The sequence below is a fragment of the Pseudophryne corroboree genome, chromosome 2, assembly GCF_028390025.1.
Source record: "Pseudophryne corroboree isolate aPseCor3 chromosome 2, aPseCor3.hap2, whole genome shotgun sequence".
Taxonomy (NCBI): domain Eukaryota; kingdom Metazoa; phylum Chordata; class Amphibia; order Anura; family Myobatrachidae; genus Pseudophryne; species Pseudophryne corroboree.
This window is the reverse complement of record NC_086445.1, coordinates 629700799-629719775: the sequence shown is the minus strand read 5'-3', so window position 1 is coordinate 629719775 and position 18977 is coordinate 629700799. Positions and strand designations below refer to the sequence as shown.

The 18977-nt window shown below is 47.5% G+C and overlaps 1 protein-coding gene across 4 annotated transcripts in view; it reads right to left on the bottom strand.

Annotated features, from left to right (window-relative positions):
* Positions 1 to 1574: 1574 nt before the first annotated feature.
* HMGA1 (high mobility group AT-hook 1) overlaps positions 1575 to 18977 on the bottom strand; it is a 184994-nt gene continuing 167591 nt past the window's right edge. For 3 of the 4 annotated variants that reach the window (XM_063954867.1, XM_063954860.1, XM_063954864.1), the window contains exons 5-6: positions 3132 to 3182; positions 1575 to 2703 (exon numbers count right to left, since the gene is read on the bottom strand). In XM_063954867.1, coding sequence (XP_063810937.1) covers positions 2653 to 2703; positions 3132 to 3182 — 102 coding nt within the window. In that variant the 3' untranslated portion in view covers positions 1575 to 2652. Of the gene's footprint in view, positions 2729 to 3131; positions 3183 to 18977 lie in introns of all 4 variants that reach the window. The other variant, XM_063954866.1, reaches the window with a different exon arrangement.

Here is an 18977-nt window from a genome sequence, read left to right as displayed (position 1 = left end):
CTCACCTCACTTCCAAGATCGATCAATACGTTAGCAAACGTTGAGTGGATCCAGACGCTACTAGTGTACACTGCCGCTCCGGGAACTTTTAGTGGACACAGACGCTCAGTGAACACCTGAGCATGCAGACGCACCAGTCTGCAACCCAGTCTCCTTGCGGTAACACTTAGTGTACACAGACGCAGCGGCCTATGCTGCGACCGAGAACCCTCGTGGTAGCGTCCGAGACGGAAGTGAGGCAACCGTTCATGGCGGGAGACTTGCGGAAACTGGTCGTGAACTTGGGGGAGGGGCGACCAGGAGAGCGTCTGACTCCCCACCGCTGATGACATCCCTAGGTATCGCAGCCTCATACTAATCCTGGTGCCTTATGATCCCTAAGGCTTAGCGCTGGAGCACCCGTGGTGGCCGTGCGCCAGCCACTGTTTGGTAGTCTCCTCCCAATACAATACGGCTGTGTCCATACTCCCCTTCTAAGTGGAACCGATGCCTTACCTTCTCCCCGTGCTCCGGTCACAGCCTGGTAACGTCTGCTGGACCTGCTATATATATCCGACACAGACGCCCGTCGAGACAGCACTTGTACCGTGGGTAAGCATTGTTGCGACCTGGCGGAGAGTTGTTGGAGCTACTCTTTCCAATATGCGTGCAAGATGCTGATAGGACAGATCACTCAAAAAAAAAAAACGTAGTAAGACTATAAAAATAAAATAAGAAAGCTTAGGGCTGCCAAACACAGCAGCCCTGTGACCATGGTCCGGCTCCTGTCGCACCAAACAAAAAACTGATTTGCCTGAGCCAGTGGGCGGGGGTATATATGGACGGGCCCGTTGCATCCTGGGAGGACTGAAAGCTTGTGATCGTTTGGGGCCAATCTGCTGTCGCTCCATCATATCCCATTGTTATCCTGTGGATAACCTGTGGACCCTGCCGGAGAAAAATAGTCTAGAACAAATCAGGCATTAAAATTGACTTTGAGGGAATTTAGTATGAGTTAGCCTGGTTTTAGAATAAATATCCTATATAATAAAAGGACAACCCTGCTCCTCATCTCTATGGGTGAAATGAAAGTGTTTTGCACGCCAGCGGCCACTAGATGGCACCTGACTGAGCAATTCAAGTGTTGCTCCTTTCGAGCACACAAAGCTGCCAGCACTAACATTACTGTTATGTTGTTCTTCCATTTTGATGGGCTGGTAACTAGTTATATATAAAAAGTAGACTGATAACAAGTGTTCAATGCCTAGTATAGTGTTTAGTCCAGAGTTTCTCAAACACTGTCCTCAAGGCACCCCAACGGTCCAGGTTTTATGTATATCCATGGCTCAGCAGATGGCTAAATCAAATTGGCTAAAGTGCTAATTAGGTCACCTGTGGCCAAGCATGGACAAACTTAAAAACTGGACTGTTGGGATGCCTTGAGGACTGCGTTTGAGAACCTCTTGTTTAATCATTTAATTACTGCTATTCTAATATTTAAGAGTTGAGTCCACAGAAAAATGGCTACTATGCTCAGTAATAAACACAATAAAATAATAAAGTTAAAGTGAAAAACACATGTAGTCAAGAGTCACTTATTGCACTAAAAATGTGAACTTTATTGTAATTAAGTAAACCATATAATCTAGTAGTGTTTTCCTCAATTCCAGCCCTCCAGTGTCCCAGACCCCAAAAGGGCACATTTATTTGACATACGTCTTAGCCGTAGAGAGGGCTAGAATTTGGAAACACTAGCTTCGTAAAACAAACCTACCACATTTTGTTTATCTTTATGCACATAAAACATCGAAGCACAGACTGCTCAAACACAATCATTAATCATTTAACGTTCTTGTCAATACAGTAAAATCCATCCTGTTTATACAGTGTCTCAAGTTACAGAACTTTAACCTATAATCAAAGTAGGTATATTCAGTGGGAACCACCACTGCAAAATCTGCTCTTGTTCAGCATAGGAAATTGGATTTAAACTTAACTAGGTAATGGATGTTTGGGACATGAAATGCATGCCTACAAAAGAAAAAACCCTAGTGCAAAAGTCTATGGACTTATGGTCAAAAATACAGCACCATTTACACAGTTAGCATTGACCATAGTAACATCATAAATGTCAAAAGTAGACTTTCATCCTCACCCAGGTGCATATTATAGATTCACGCCAAGTTTCTTTCTAAGAGGTGTATGTGGACATTGCCTGAAAATATCTACATATGAACCAATTTCTTAACTGCAAAGCAAGAATGCGTTATTCACAGGTAATATACATGACTGATTCGGCTGATGTAGGTTAGAAAGGTCTAAGGTGTGTTAAGATTAACTATGATCATTTATCCAATGACATACATGAACAAAAAAGTCCAGTGTGCTGGAACTTAAGGTATTTAGGTAGCTATAATTACTAGCTGTCTAGAATACATTAATGCTGGCAGTGAATTATTGAAGAAAGGCATAAGTTCAAATGTGTACTAGCACAGCAGTCTACAGTTAGACTGCCAGCATTAATAATGACCTGAGTATTGCAGCAGGAGGCAAGAATAGTTATGTCAGGTGAGTTGTTTTTTTAAATGGTGCTATACGTTTGTCACTATTTAGGTGTGCTAGAGCAGGAAGAAAGGCTTGGGAAAGAAGAATAAATGTGACACTGAACTGCAGTCACTGGTCTTCTGAGGAATCTGCTGTGCCCCCGTCTTCCTCCTCTTCCTCCTGGGAAGACATTTTATGAAATAACCTTTTTAGAATGGAAATAAATACAAACAAGTATGGTTTAGTGCAGTAGATGCACAAAACAAATATGAAAATCAATACTGTCATTTTGTTATGGAGAATACTATTCCATTGACTTCTGTTAATAATAACAATTAGACAGGCCTAAGCATGCAGGCAAGTTACCACCAGAGGTGGTCCACAAAACAAATTGGAAACAAATGTATTTTCCATAACTCTTAAAATGCTAGTACAAATATGATGCCAGTGAGTAAGCTTCCCCTGCCCCAACAAGATGTTTACTTGCTGGTCCTGTCCCTGAAAAAACATTCAACAGCCTGCACAAGTGTTCAAATTTCAAAAGAGAAAAAAAAAAAATGCCTGCACTAAACCGCAGAAAACACCCTTAAGCCCTACACCAACCTTACCTGCTTTTTGGGAGTTTTCTTTCTTCCAGTTCTTTTTCCAATTTCAGGTTTCTGAAGAGACAATAAAGCTACTGTTCACTACACTTATAAAGAGAAGGAGGTCATTTAGTAAAGGCCATACTACAGAAAACATGTTACTGTCAATTCTAACAAGTATTAAACCAATGCCTTTGTAAATCAGTATGAAGTAGCATTCAGTTTAAAAAATAAATAAAACAAATTCACTAAAAGCTGGCATCTTCCCCTCTCCTCCATATTTGTTGTGTAATGCATATACAGTAAGAGAATCTTTTGGATAGAATTGTTTGGGGCTTGGTTGCAGGGCATGTGTATGGTTGACTCTTTCAGGGCAAAATATCCATTTTCTCAACAATTACATTTGTCTTGTTAGCACTGGTTCCCAATTTTACAGCAGGTTGGCAATGGGTGTGGTATGATAGATCAACAATGTCTAGGTAGACCAGGGATGGGGAACCTTTGGCCCTCCAGCTGTTAAACTACACATACCAGCATTGCTTGCTACAGTTTTGCTATTTGGCCATGCTAAAACTGTTGCAGGGCATGCTAGGATGTGTAGTTCAACAGCTGGAGGGCCGAAGGTACCCCATCCCTGAGGTAGACAGTCAATAAGGCGACAACCCATGGTGCACAAGGTAAAAAGTTTGACTAATCAAAAAAGGTTAACAAAAGTTTTATTTATTATTTTAGTTCAGATCTTGTATAATCCATGTTATATGGTCATCACTACAAACATATACCCACGCAGGCTTGCTTTGGGCAAGGTGGCTTGTACCGCTTAATAGGTTACTATTCCCAATAGATGCCCATGTGAATAGTAAATAAAAGCAAACGTTGGTAAATCGTGGAAAAACAAAACAAAAATCTGTCAGCCTTTTGAACCTATCGACCTAGATTCATCACCTGGATACCGGTGACAATCCTAGATTTGAGGGGTCATTGTAGTTATGGAAAAGCCAAAAAAGTGACAGCAGGCCTAGCAGGTAGAAAATAATTTTAGATTCCTGTGCAGAGGGCTTTCAGCAAAACCTAGAATTCTCCACATCAGTGGATAAACAAATACATACCCCATTCTAGGTAAAGTTGTAGACACTGTTAGATACAACCAGTATTTCCATGAAATACTCCATGTCAGTCACGAATGGGTTAACGCAGTGATTCCCAAACTTTTTGGAATCATGGTGACCCAGGGTACAAAAATTTTTTCACGGCACCTCTCATTTCTGCAGCAGGTTACATTGGTTTCCACAGGGAAACATCAGGGTGTAGAGTGGATCTTGATCCAGAGGCACTAACAGGCTAAAGCTTTAGGCTGTCCCAAGATGCATTGGGGCCTCCTCTATAACCCCACCTCCAGGCACTGTGAGCTCAGTTAAAGGTGGACTCCACTGGGCAGCCCTGAAAAAGCTTTTTCTGACGGAATTTCTTCAAAACTGGGCCGTCAGCGCTGTATGTCATGGTGACACTTCAGCGCTGCATCTCAATCACCTCCCAAGCAGTGTCACATACTCCCGCGGCCTGTTCCCAGGTACTTGCGGCAGAGACGCTCTGGCTTTAGGCACGCAGTCGCTCTCCTGGTTCGCATGGCTGCTACGGGGAGGAGATAAGAGGGTCCCCCAGACGGGACCCGCCATTAAAATCGCAATCCATCCATGACCTAGGGAGACAGGTCGTGGCACTGGGACCCACTAGACCACCAGGGTAATAGAGCAGGGACCCACTAGACCACCAGGGTAATAGAGCACAGGTCGGGTGTACTAACGCCCCATTTAATAAGGCTTGCTAGTCCCTGAGGTGGAAGTCCAACATAGGGGAGCTGGCACTTGACCTGTAGCGACATGTACTGCAGATTTTCCCGCCGTGGAGCTGCTTCACACTCTCCCTCACTCCCCGACTGATATGCTGGGCGCCATCTTATAAGCATAGTTGCGGCTAGTCTCTGGGACTGTAGGGCAAGGTCTCCCTTGTAAAGCTGCCTGTATACAGCACTGTGACTTTACAAACACTTGAGTATTCTACATGTCTTTATACACAGACAGCGGTGGTTAAGAAAAAAAAAAAGTTTACGCCTTACAGGATATATTGTACGAGTATTCTGATATATACACCTCCGTTCTAGGACCATGCTGTATATGAAATTTCAGTACATACACATTATACTGGCTATGGAACCCGGAGACTATATGGTATCCCTGGATATACAGGATGCGTACCTGCATATACCGATTGCCAAGTTGCATCAGCAGTATCTACGGTTTGCTATTGGCAACCTCCACTATCATTTCCAGGCTCTGCCATTTGAACTGGCTAAGGCTCCTCGGATCTTCACCAAGGTCATGGCCGTAATGACAGGTCATCTCCGTCGCCAGGGAGTCAGGATCCTGCCGTATCTGGAAGACTTGCCGATTCTGGCAAACTCCCACAATGTCCTCCTCAGTCATCTGCAACAGACAGTAAGCTTCCTACAAGCCCACGGGTGGCTCATCAAATTGGAAGAAATCCTCACTGGTCCCAGCTCAGAGCATGGTGCACCTGGGGGCACTCCTGGACACACAGACAACTGTTTGTCTCCAGAAAAAGTCCAGAGACTTCAAAGCAGGATAAGATGCTTCATTTGTTGCCCCAGAGTGTCGATACACTCTGCGATGCAAGTACTTGGCCTGATGGTGTCAGCATTCAACATGGTAGAGTACGCTCAATTTCATTCTCACCCTCTGTAGAGGTTAATCCCTTCCAAGTGCGATTGCCTACCTCATCAGATCAGATCTCACATGATCACTGACTCCAGAGGTTCATCTGTCGCTGACCTGTTGGCTACAGGACCAGCAATTGAGCAGGGGCCGTCCCTTCTGGACTCCCGGCTGGGTCCTGCTGACAACAGACGCCAGTCTGAGGGGATGGGGTGCAATGTTGGAGCACTCTTTTCAGGGTCACTGGACCAAGGAGGAGTCACTCCTCCCAACAAACATTCTGGAGTTGCGGGCGGTGTTCAATGCGCCATCTCTCGCCCTGTCTCCGATACAGAATAGGCTTGTTCGAGTACGGTCAGACAACGCCACCACGGTGGCATACATAAACCATCAAGGTGGCATTAGAAGCAGCATGGCAATGAGGGAAGTGGCAAAAATCCTTAGTTGGGCAGAAGGACATCTGCCAGCAATGTTGGCAGTGTTCATTCCAGGCGTCCTGAACTGGGAAGACAACTTCATCAGTCGCCAGGACATGCACGCCGGCAAGTGGAGTCTTCAACCAGAAGAAGTCTTTCAACTCCTAGTGGACTAGTCGGGCCTACCAGACGTAGACCTGATGGCGGCTTGACACAATCACCAGGTTCCGGTTTTCGGATCAAGGACCAGGGATCCTCAAGCAACGTTTGTTGACGCACTGGCAATTCCATGGAACTTTCGGCTGCCTCCAGTGTCACTCCTGCCCAGGGTCCTGCGGAAGTTCAAACAAGGAGGATTTCTACTTCTAGTCGCTCCAGCGTGGCCCAGACGGCACTGGGTCTCAGACCTGAAGGGTCCATCGATGGAGCATCATCTACTACTTCAACGACCAGACCTCCTCGTACAGGGCCCGTGTCTTTATCCAGAGCTGGCCTGGCTGGCTTTGAAGCATCACTCCTGAGAGCCAAAGGATTGTCAGAAGCGGTCATCCAAACTATGTTAAAAGCCCGTAAACAGACACCTGCTCTGAACTATTACAGGGTCTGTAATTCTTACTTCACCTCGTGTGCTGATAAGAATTATGATGCATACAGATTCATAACTTCCAGAATTCTGGTTTTCTGCAAAGAGGCCTGGACTTAGGCCTTCATCTGGCCTCCCTCAAGGTTCACATGCAGTATCTGAATTGTCAGTATGGTTTCAGAGAAAAATTGTGTCTATACCCGATGTTAATACATTCACTCAGAGTGTCTTATGGATTCAGCCTCCCTAGGTCTCCATTTGAACCTCTTGAGATGGTGGACCTTAAATGGCACACGGCCAAGGTCTTGTTGTTACTGGCTATTGACAATGTCGGACTTAGGCGCATTGTCCTGTCGTCCACCCTTTCTAATGTTTCATTGTGACTGGGCAGTTCTTAGAACTCGGCCAGGTTATTTACCGAAGGTGGCATCATCTTTTCACCTTAACCAAGAGATTGTGATTCCGGCCTTTATCTCTTCTGATTTGTCCTCCAAAAGGAGCGGTCGTTGTGGTAAAGGCTCAACGTATATATGTGGAGAGGACTGCCTCTATCAGGAGGTCAGATTCCCTTTTTGTTTTGTTTGGTTTTCACAAACGTAGCTGGCCTGCGAATAAGCAAACCATTGCAGATGGATTAGAATTGTGATTGCACAAGCTTATGCACAGGCTGGTCTCCCAGCTCCTGCTGCTATAAATGCCCATTCTACTTGGTCTGTTGGACTTTCTTGGTCGGCCCGCCATGGCGCATGCGCAGATCAATTTTGCGAGGCGGCTACGTGGTTCTCTGTGAACATGTTCATTAGGTTCTATGACTTTGAAGCTTAGGCCTCCCAGGATGCTTCCTTTGGACGCTGGGCTCATACCCGCTAAGGCGCGGCCCCGCGCTTGAGGAACTGCTTTAGGACATCCACGATGTTTCCCTGTTGAAACCAATGTAACCTGCTGCAGAAAAGGAGAGTTATGGTAGACTTACTATTTATAACTCTTTCTGCGAGGTACATTGGGTTCCACAGGGCGCCCACCCTGACGTACCTAGCTTCTTTGGGTTTGTATGGCATTAGCCGCTGGTCCCTTTTCCTGTTGCGAGAATGTGGTTCTATGTGACTAACATCTACCTGCTCCTGCATTGGACTGGTTAACGAAACTCCGCTCAGTGCCTGGAGGCAGGGTTATAGAGGAGGCCCCAATTCATCCTAAGACAGCCTAAAGCTTTAGCCTGTTGGTGCCTCTGAATTAAGATCCACTCTACACTCCGATGTTTCCCTGTGGAACCCAATGTACCTCGCAGAAAGAGTTAATGTTAAGTCTACCATAACTCCTTTTTTCATTGAGAAATTCAGAAAAACATTCAAATTATGTAAATTGTGTATATAGGTCATCCTTCGGGTCAGTTATGTGGCGATTGAAAGGATGTGTTTGTTTGTCCAGATATTTTAGGATTGGAGGCCACAAGCACTGGTTTTGTGGTCTATTACACTGACCATAAATAATTTAAATTGCTCCTGGACCAACCACCACCAATAATGCCATTGTCAGTCAAGTAGAGGCACCCCGGAAAGGAGAGAAAATCTTATACATTATAGGAAAACATAAAACAGATGGGTATATACGGCTGTCATGGAGTAAATCAAAGTAGAGAAGTAAATTGAAATTCATTTAAACTGAAGAAGCTTCCTCATCCCTGCACACTTCTCAGCTCTTTAAAATAAAAAATAAATAATCACATGTACGTAAGTATTCACAGCCTTTGCCATGAAGCTCAAGATTGAGCTCAGGTGCATCCTCTTTCCACTGACCATCCATGAGATGTTCCTACAGCTTAATTGGAGTCCACCTATGGTAAATTCAGTTGATTGGACATGATTTGGAAAGGCACACACCTGCCTATGCAAGGTCCCACACTTGACCGTGCATGTCCGAGCACAAACCAAGCATGAAGTCAAAGGAATGGTCTGTAGAACTCAGACAGGATTGTCTCGAGGCACAAATCTGGGGAAGGGTACAGAAAAATATCTGATGCTTTGAAGGTCCCAAACAGTGGCCTCCATCATCCATAAATGGAAGAAGTTCGGAACCACCATGACTCTTCCTAGAGTTGGTCAGCCATCTAAAACCAAGCGATCAGGGAAGAAGGGCCCTAGTCAGGGAGGTGACCAAGAACCAGATTGTCACTCTGTCAGAGCTGCAGCATTCCTCTATGGAGAGAGAACCTTCCAGAAGGACTGCAGCAATCCACCAATCAGGCCTGTATGGTAGAGTGGCCTGATGGAAGCCACGTCTTAGTAAAAAGCATATGCCAGCCCACCTGGAGTTTGCCAAAATGCACCTGAACGATTCTGACCATGAGAAACAAAATTCTCTGGTCTGATGAGACAAAGATTGAACTCTTTGGCGTGAATGCCAGGCATCGCTCATCACCAGGCCAATACCATCCCTACAGTGAAGCATGGTGGTGGCAGCATCATGCTGTGGGGATGTTTTTCAGCGGCAGGAACTGGGAGACTAGCCAGGATAGAGGGAAAGATTAATGCAGCAATGTACAGAAACATCCTGAATGAAAACCTGCTCCAGAGTGCTCTTGACCTCAGATTGAGGCGACAGTTCATCTTTCAGCAGGACAACGACCCTAAGCACGCAGCCAAGATATCAAAGGAGTGGCTTCAGGACAACGCTGTGAATGTCCTTGAATGGCTCAGCCAGAGCACAGACTTGAATCCGATTGAACATCTCTGGAGAGATCTGAAAATGGCTGTACACTGACGCTTCCCAACCAACTTGATGAAGCTTGAGAGGTGCTGCAGAGAGGAATGGGCGAAACTGCCCAAAGATAGGTGTGCCAAGCTTGTGGCATCACATTTAAAAAGACTTGAGGTAGTAATTGCTGCCAAAGGTGCATCAACAAAGTATTGAGCAAAGGCTGTGAATATTTATGTACATGTGATTTCTTATTTTTAATTTTCAATAAAATTAGCCAAAAATGTTTACACATTTTTGCACGTCATTATGGGGTTGTGTGTGTAGAATTCAGAGGGGAAAAAAAATAAGATTTTAAACCTACCGGTAAATCTTTTTCTCCTAGTCCGTAGAGGATGCTGGGGACTCCGTAAGGACCATGGGGTATAGACGGGCTCTGCAGGAGACATGGGCACTATAAAGAAACTTTAGAATGGGTGTGCACTGGCTCCTCCCTCTATGCCCCTCCTCCAGACCTCAGTTAGGGAACTGTGCCCAGAGGAGACGGACAGTACGAGGAAAGGATTTTTGTTAATCCCAAGGGCAATATTCATACCAGCCCACACCATCCACACCGTATAACCTGGAATATGTGCAAACCAGTTAACAGTATGAACAAAACAGTATCAGGCAAAGACTGATTTCAACTGTAACATAATCCTTATGTAAGCAATAACTATATACAAGCCTTGCAGAAAATAGTCCGCACTGGGACGGGCGCCCAGCATCCTCTACGGACTAGGAAAAAAAGATTTACCGGTAGGTTTAAAATCTTATTTTCTCTTACGTCCTAGAGGATGCTGGGGACTCCGTAAGGACCATGGGGTTTATACCAAAGCTCCAGACGGGGCGGGAGAGTGCGGACGACTCTGCAACACCGACTGGGCAAACGCAAGGTCCTCATCAGCCAGGGTATCAAACTTATAGAACTTTGCGAAAGTGTTTGAACCCGACCAGGTAGCTGCTCGGCAAAGCTGTAAAGCTGAGACGCCTCGGGCAGCCGCCCAAAAAGAGCCCACCTTCCTAGTGGAATGGGCCTTTACCAAATTTGGTAACGGCAATCCAGCCGTAGAATGCGCCTGCTGAATCGTGTTACAGATCCAGCGAGCAATAGTCTGCTTTGAAGCAGGAGCGCCAAGTTTGTTGGCTGCATACAGGACAAACAAACAGTGCCTCTGTTTTCCTAACCCGAGCCGTCCTGGCTACATAGATTTTTAAGGCCCTGACTACATCAAGGGACTTGGAGTCCTCCAAGTCACCCGTAGCCACAGGCACCACAATAGGCTGGTTCATATGAAATGATGAAACCACCTTAGGCAAAAATTGAGGACGAGTCCTCAACTCCGCTCTATCCATATGGAAAATCAGATAGGGGCTTTTGTGAGACAAGGCCGCCAAAACCGACACCCGCCTCGCAGATGCCAAGGCCAACAACATGATCACCTTCCAAGTGAGAAATTATAAGTCAACCGTCTGAAGCGGTTCAAACCAGTGAGAGTTTAGGAACCGTTACACCACGTTAAGGTCCCATGGTGCCACTGGGGGCACAAAAGGAGGCTGGATGTGCAGCACTCCCTTTACAAAAAAGTCTGGACTTCTGGAAGAGAAGCCAATTCCTTCTGAAAGAAAATAGATAGGGCCGAAATCTGTACCTTAATGGAGCCTAACTTCAGGCCCATATCCACTCCTGTCTGTAGAAAGTGGAGAAAACAGCCCAGATGGAATTCTTCCGTCCAAGATACATAATTCCTCCAGATACGGTGATAATGTTTCGCAGTCACCTCCTGCCTAGCCTTTATCAGCGTAGGGATGACTTCTTCCGGAACACCTTTCCCAGCTAGGATTCGTTGTTCAACCGCCATACCGTCAAACGTAACCGTGGTAAGTCTTGGAACACGCAGGGCCCCTGCTGCAACAGGTCCTCCCTGAGAGGAAGAGGCCACGGATCTTCTGTGAGCATTTCCTGAAGATCTGAGTACCAGGCCCTTCGAGGCCAATCTGGAACAATGAGTATTGTCTGCACTCTTTTTCGTCTTATGATACTCAATATTTTTGAGATGAGAGGAAGAGGAGGGAACACAGACCGACTGAAACACCCATGGTGTCACCAGGGCGTCCACCGCTACTGCCTGAGGGTCCCTTGACTTGGCACAATACCTCCGAAGCTTCTTGTTGAGGCGTAACGCCATCATGTCTCATTGAGGAAGTCCCCAATGACTTGTTATCTCTGCAAAAAATAAGATTTTACTCACCGGTAAATCTATTTCTCGTAGTCCGTAGTGGATGCTGGGAACTCCGTAAGGACCATGGGGAATAGCGGCTCCGCAGGAGACTGGGCACAACTAAAGAAAGCTTTAGGTCACCTGGTGTGCACTGGCTCCTCCCACTATGACCCTCCTCCAAGCCTCAGTTAGGACACTGTGCCCGGACGAGCTGACATAATAAGGAAGGATTTTGAATCCCGGGTAAGACTCATACCAGCCACACCAATCACACCGTATAACTCGTGATACTATACCCAGTTAACAGTATGAATATAACTGAGCCTCTCAACAGATGGCTCAACAATAACCCTTTAGTTAGGCAATAACTATATACAAGTATTGCAGACAATCCGCACTTGGGATGGGCGCCCAGCATCCACTACGGACTACGAGAAATAGATTTACCGGTGAGTAAAATCTTATTTTCTCTGACGTCCTAGTGGATGCTGGGAACTCCGTAAGGACCATGGGGATTATACCAAAGCTCCCAAACGGGCGGGAGAGTGCGGATGACTCTGTAGCACCGAATGAGAGAACTCCAGGTCCTCCTCAGCCAGGGTATCAATTTTGTAGAATTTTGCAAACGTGTTTGCCCCTGACCAAGTTGCAGCTCGGCAAAGTTGGAAAGCCGAGACCCCTCGGGCAGCTGCCCAAGATGAGCCCACCTTCCTTGTGGAATGGGTTTTTACAGATTTTGGCTGCGGTAGTCCAGCCGCAGAATGCGCCAGCTGACTTGTGCTACAAATCCAGCGAGCAATAGTCTGCTTAGAAGCAGGAGCACCCAGTTTGCTGGGTGCATACAGGATAAACAGCGAGTCAGTTCTCCTGACTCTAGCCGTCCTGGAAACATAATTTTTCAAGGCCCTGACTACGTCCAGTAACTTGGAATCCTCCAAGTCCCTAGTAGCCGCAGGCACTACAATAGTTGGTTCAAGTGAAAAGCTGATATCACCTTAGGGAGAAACTGGGGACGAGTCCTCAATTCTGCCCTATCCATATGGAAAATCAGATAAGGACTTTTATATGACAAAGCCGCCAATTCTGATACACGCCTGGCCGAAGCCAAGGCCAATAACATGACCATTTTCCGCGTGAGATATTTTAGATCCACGGTTTTTAGTGGCTCACACCAATGTGATTTTAAGAAACTCAACACCACGTTGAGAACCCAAGGTGCCACTGGAGGCACAACCGGGGGCTGAATATGCAGCACTCCTTTTACAATGTCTGAACTTCAGGTACTGAAGCTAGTTCTTTTTGGAAGAAAATCGACAGAGCCGAGATCTGTACCTTAATGGAGCCTAATTTTAGGCCCATAGACACTCCTGCTTGTAGGAAATGCAGAAATCGACCTAGTTGAAATTCCTCTGTTGGGGCCTTTTTGGCCTCACACCAAGCAACATATTTTCGCCATATGCGGTGAGAATGTTTTGCAGTTACATCTTTCCTGGCTTGAATCAGCGTAGGAATGACTTCCTCCGGAATGCCCTTTTCCTTTAGGATCCGGCGTTCAACCGCCATGCCGTCAAAACGTAGCCGCGGTAAGTCTTGGAACAGACAGGGCCCCTGCTGCCGCAGGTCCTGTCTGAGCGGCAGAGGCCATGGGTCCTCTGATATAATTTCTTGAAGTTCTTACTCCTCGCCTTCCTATTACTCTCAGTACCTTTTGTATGAGAGGCAGAGGGAGGAACACATAAACCGACTGGTACACCCACGGTGTTACCAGAGCGTCCACAGCCATCGCCTGAGGGTCCTTTGACCTGGCGCAATATCTTTTATAGCTTTTTGTTGAGGCGGGACGCCATCATGTCCACCTGTGGCCTTTCCCAATGGTGTACAATCCTTTGGAAGACTTCTGGATGAAATCCCCACTCTCCCGGGTGGAGGTCGTGTCCGCTGAGAAGATCTGCTTCCCAGTCGTCCACTCCGGGAATGAACACTGCTGACAGTGTTAACACATGATTTTCCGCCCATCGGAGAATCCTTGTGGCTTCTGCCATCGCCATCCCGCTTCTTGTGCCGCCCCGTTGGTTTACATGGGCGACTGCCGTGATGTTGTCTGATTGGATCAGTACCGGCTGGTTTTGAAGCAGAGGCCTTGCCTGACTCAGGGCATTGTAAATGGCCCTCAGTTCCAGAATATTTATGTGTAGGGAAGTCACTTGACCAAAGTCCCTGGAAGTTTTTTCCCTGTGTGACTGCCCCCCAGCCTCAAAGGCTGGCATCCATGGTCACTAGGACCTAGTCCTGTATGCCGAACCTGCGGCCCTCTTGCATGGAACCTGACGAATGGGATTGCTTCGTAGGAAGCTACCATTTTTTCCCAGGACTCGCGTGCAATGATGCACCGATACCGGTTTTTGCTTCAGGAGGTCTCTGACTAGAGATGACAGTTCCTTGGCTTTCTCCTCCGGGAGAAACACTTATTTCTGTTCTGTGTCCAGAACCATCCCCAGGAACAGTAGACGTGTCGTAGGAACCAGCTGTGACTTTGGACTGTTTAGAATCCAACCGTGCTGTTGTAGCACTTTCCAAAATAGTGCTACCCCGACTAGCAACTGCTCCTTGGACCTTGCCCTTATAAGGATATTGTCCAAGTACGGGATAATTAAAACTCCCTTTTTTCGAAGGAGTATCATCATTTTGGCCATTACCTTGGTAAACACCCTCGGTGCCATGTACAGTCCAAACGGCAGTGTCTGGACTTGGTAATGGTAATCCTGTACCACAAATCTGAGGTACTCCTGGCGAGGATGGTAAATGGGGACATGCAGGTAAGCATCCTTGATGTCCCGGGATCCCATGTAATCCCCCTCGTCCAGGCTTGCAATAACCGCCCTGAGCGATTCCATCTTGAACTTGAATTTTTTTATGTATGTGTTCAAGGATTTTAAATATAAAATGGGTCACACCGAACCATGCGGTTTCGGTACCCCAAACCGTGTGGAATAGTAACCCCGTCCTTGTTGAAGTAGGGGCACCTTGAGTATTACCTGCTGGGAATACAGCTTATTAATTGCCTCTAGCGCAGCCTCCCTGCCTGAGGGAGTTGTCGGCAAGGCATATTTGAGGAAACGGCGGGGGGGGGGGGGGGAGACATCTCGAATTCCAGCTTGTACCCCTGAAATACTACTTGAATGAAACAGGGATCCACCTGTGAGCGAGCCCACTGATCGCTGACATTTTTTGAGACGGCCCCCCCACCGTACCTGGCTACACCTGTGGAGCTCCCGCGTCATGCTGTGGACTCAGAGGAAGAGAGAGAAGAATTTTGATTCTGGGAACAGGCTGACTGGTGCAGCTTTTTTCCCTCTCCCCATGTCTCTGTACAGAAAGTAAGCGCCTTTGACCCGCTTGCTTTTCTGAAGCCGAAAGGACTGTACCTGATAATACAGTGCTTTCTTAGTCTGTGAGGAAACCTGAGGTAATGGATACGATGTCCCAGAGACCATCCCCAAATAATTCCTCACCCTTATAAGGCAGAGTCTCTATGCGCCTTTTAAAGTCAGCATCACCTGTCCAGTGACAGGTCTCTAATACCCTCCTGACAGAATGGTCATTACATTCATTTTGGATGCCAGCCGGCAAAATATCCCTCTGTGCATCCCTCATATATAAGACGATGTCTTTAATATGTTCTCATGTGACAGGGTCACCGACCACACTGCAGCAGCACGATCTGCAGGTCTCAGTCTAGTACCCGAGTGTGTAAATACAGACTTCAGGATAGCCTCCTGCTTTTTATCAACAGGTACCTTCAAAGTGGCCGTTCCTAAAACGGCAGTGCCACCTTTTTTGACAACCGTGTGAGCGCCTTATCCACCCTAGGGGATATCTCCCAGCGTAACTTATCCTTTGGCGGGAAAGGGTACGCCATCAGTAACTTTTTAGAAATTACCAGTTTCTTATCGGGGGGAACCCACGCTTTTCACACACTTCATTCATTCATCTGATGGGGGAACAAAACACTGCCTGCTTTTTCTCCCCAAACATAAAACCCTTTTTTTTTAGTGGTACTTGGGTTAATGTCAGAAATGTGTAACATTTTTTATTGCCGGGATTAAGTCACGGATGTTCCTAGTGGATTGTGTATATGTCTCAACCTTGTCGACACTGGAGTCAGACTCCGTGTCGACATCTGTGTCTGCCATCTGAGTGAGCGGGCGTTTTTTTTTGAGCCCCTGATGGCCTTTGAGACGCCTGGGCAGGCGCGGACTGAGAAGCCGGCTGTCCCACAGCTGTTACGTCATCCACCCTTTTATGTAAGGAGTTGACACTGTCGGTTAATACCTTTCACCTAACCATCCACTCTGGTGTCGGCCCCACAGGGGGCAACATCACATTTATCGGCATCTGCTCCGTCACCATATAAGCCTCCTCATTAAACATGTCGACACAGCTGTACCGACACACCGCACACACACAGGGAATGCTCTGACTGAGGACAGGACCCCACAAAGCCCTTTGGGGAGACAGAGAGAGAGTATGCCAGCACACACCAGAGCGCTATATAATGTGGGGATTAACACTATAACTGAGTGAAATTTCCCCAATAGCTGCTTGTATATATAATATTGCGCCTAAATTTAGTGCCCCCCCTCTCTTTTTAACCCTTTGAGCCTGAAAACTACAGGGGAGAGCCTGGGGAGCTTTCTTCCAGCTGCACTGTGAAGAGAAAATGGCGCCAGTGTGTCTGAGATAGCTCCGCCCCTTTTTCGCGGACTTTTCTCCCGCTTTTTTCTGGATTCTGGCAGGGGTATTTACCACATATATAGCCTCTGGGGCTATATATTGTGGTATTTTTGCCAGCCAAGGTGCTAATATTGCTGCTCAGGGCGCCCCCCCCCCCCCCAGCGCCCTGCACCCTCAGTGACCGGAGTGTGAGGTGTACATGAGGAGCAATGGCGCACAGCTGCAGTGCTGTGCGCTACCTTGGTGAAGACTGATGTCTTCTGCCGCCGATTTTCGGGACCTCTTCTTGCTTCTGGCTCTGTAAGGGGGACGGCGGCGCGGCTCCGGGACCGAACACTAAGGACTAGGCCTGCGGTCGATCCCTCTGGAGCTAATGGTGTCCAGTAGCCTAAGAAGCCCAATCCGGCTGCAAGCAGGCGAGTTCGCTTCTTCTCCCCTTAGTCCCTCGCTGCAGTGAGCCTGTTGCCAGCAGGTCTCACTGAAAATAAAAAACCTAAATCTATACTTTCTTTCTAAGGGCTCAGGAGAGCCCCTAGTGTGCATCCAACCTCGGCCGGGCACAAAATCTAACTGAGGCTTGGAGGAGGGTCATAGTGGGAGGAGCCAGTGCACACCAGGTGACCTAAAGCTTTCTTTAGTTGTGCCCAGTCTCCTGCGGAGCCGCTATTCCCCATGGTCCTTACGGAGTTCCCAGCATCCACTAGGACGTCAGAGAAACTTCTTGATGAAGTCCCCACTCTCCTGGATGGAGATCGTCTGCGCTGAGGAAGTCTGCTTCCCAGTTGTCCACTGCCGGAATGAAGACTGCTGACAGAGCGCTTATGTGATTTTCCACCCAGCGAAGAATCTTGGTGGCTTCCACCATTGCCACTCTGCTCCTTGTCCCGCCTTGGCGGTTTACATGAGCCACGGCTGTGACGTTGTCCGATTGAATCAGAACCGGTAAGTCGTGAAGAAGACTCTCCGCTTGTCGGACGTTGTATATGGCCCTCAATTCCAGTATGTTGATGTGTAGACAAGCCTCCTGGCTTGACCATAGTCCCTGAAAATTCCTTCCTTGTGTGACTGCTCCCCATCCTCGGAGGCTCGCGTCCGTGGTGACCCGGACCACTTGTCCAGAAGGTCCCACTGAAATGTCCTCGCATGGAACCTGCCAAAGGGGATGGCCTCGTAGGCTGCCACCATTTTTCCCAGAACTCGAGTGTATTGATGAACAGACTTTTTGGTTTTAGCAGGTCTCTGACCATATTCTGGAGGTACTGGGCTTTTTCCATTGGGAGAAAAACCCTCTTCTGTTCCGTGTCCAGAATCATGCCTAGGAATGATAGACGAGTCGTTGGAATCAATTGAGACTTTGGCAGATTTAGAATCCAACCATGCTGTTGTAGCACTCTCAGGGAGAGCGACACGCTTTTCAGCAATTGATCTCGCTTTTATCAGGAGATCGTCCGGTACGGGATAATTGTGACTCCCTGCCTGCGCAGGAGCACCATCATCTCCGCCATCACCTTGGTGAAAATCCTCGGGGCCGTGGAAAGCCCAAACGGCAACGTCTGAAACTGGTAATGACAGTCCTGTACAGCGAATCTCAGGTACTCCTGATGAGGAGGATATATGGGGACATGAAGGTATGCATCCTTTATGTCTAGTGACACCATAAAATCCCCCCCTTCCAGGCTGGAGATCACTGCCCGGAGCGATTCCATCTTGAATTTGAACTTTCAAGTACAGGTTTAGGGATTTTAGATTTAAAATGGGTCTGACCGAGCAATCCGGTTTCGGGACCACGAACAGGGTTGAATAGTACTCTTTCCCCTGTTGGACTAGGGGAACCTTGATAATCACTTGCTGTTGACACAGCTTTTGAATTGCAGCTGACACTATTTCCCTCTCTGGGGGAGCAGCTGGCAAGGCAGACTTGAAAAATCGGCGAGGAGGCACCTCTTTGAATCCAGTTTGTAGCGTTGGGACACAATTTCCAGCGCCCAAGGATCCACGTCTGACAGAACCCAGACCTGGCTGAAGAGTCGAAGACGTGCCCCCACCGGTGAAAACTCCCTCAGTGGAGCCCCAGCGTCATGCGGTGGATTTAGTGGAAGCCGGGGAGGACTTCTGCTCTTGGGAACTAGCCGTAGCAGGCGTTCTTTTCCCTCTACCCTTACCTCTGGCGAGGAAGGATGAGCCCCGACCTCTTCTGGACTTATGCGACCGAAAGGACTGCATCTGATATTGTGGAGTTTTATTTTGCTGTGGGGGAACAAAAGGCAAAAAAGTAGATTTACCCGCGGTAGCTGTGGAAACCAGGTCCGCGAGACCTTCCCCAAATAAAACCTCACCCTTGTATGGTAAAACCTCCATATGCCTCTTTGAGTCGGCATCACCCGTCCATTGGCGGGTCCACAGGGCCCGCCTAGCCGAAATCGCCATGGCGTTGGCTCTCGAACCTAGCA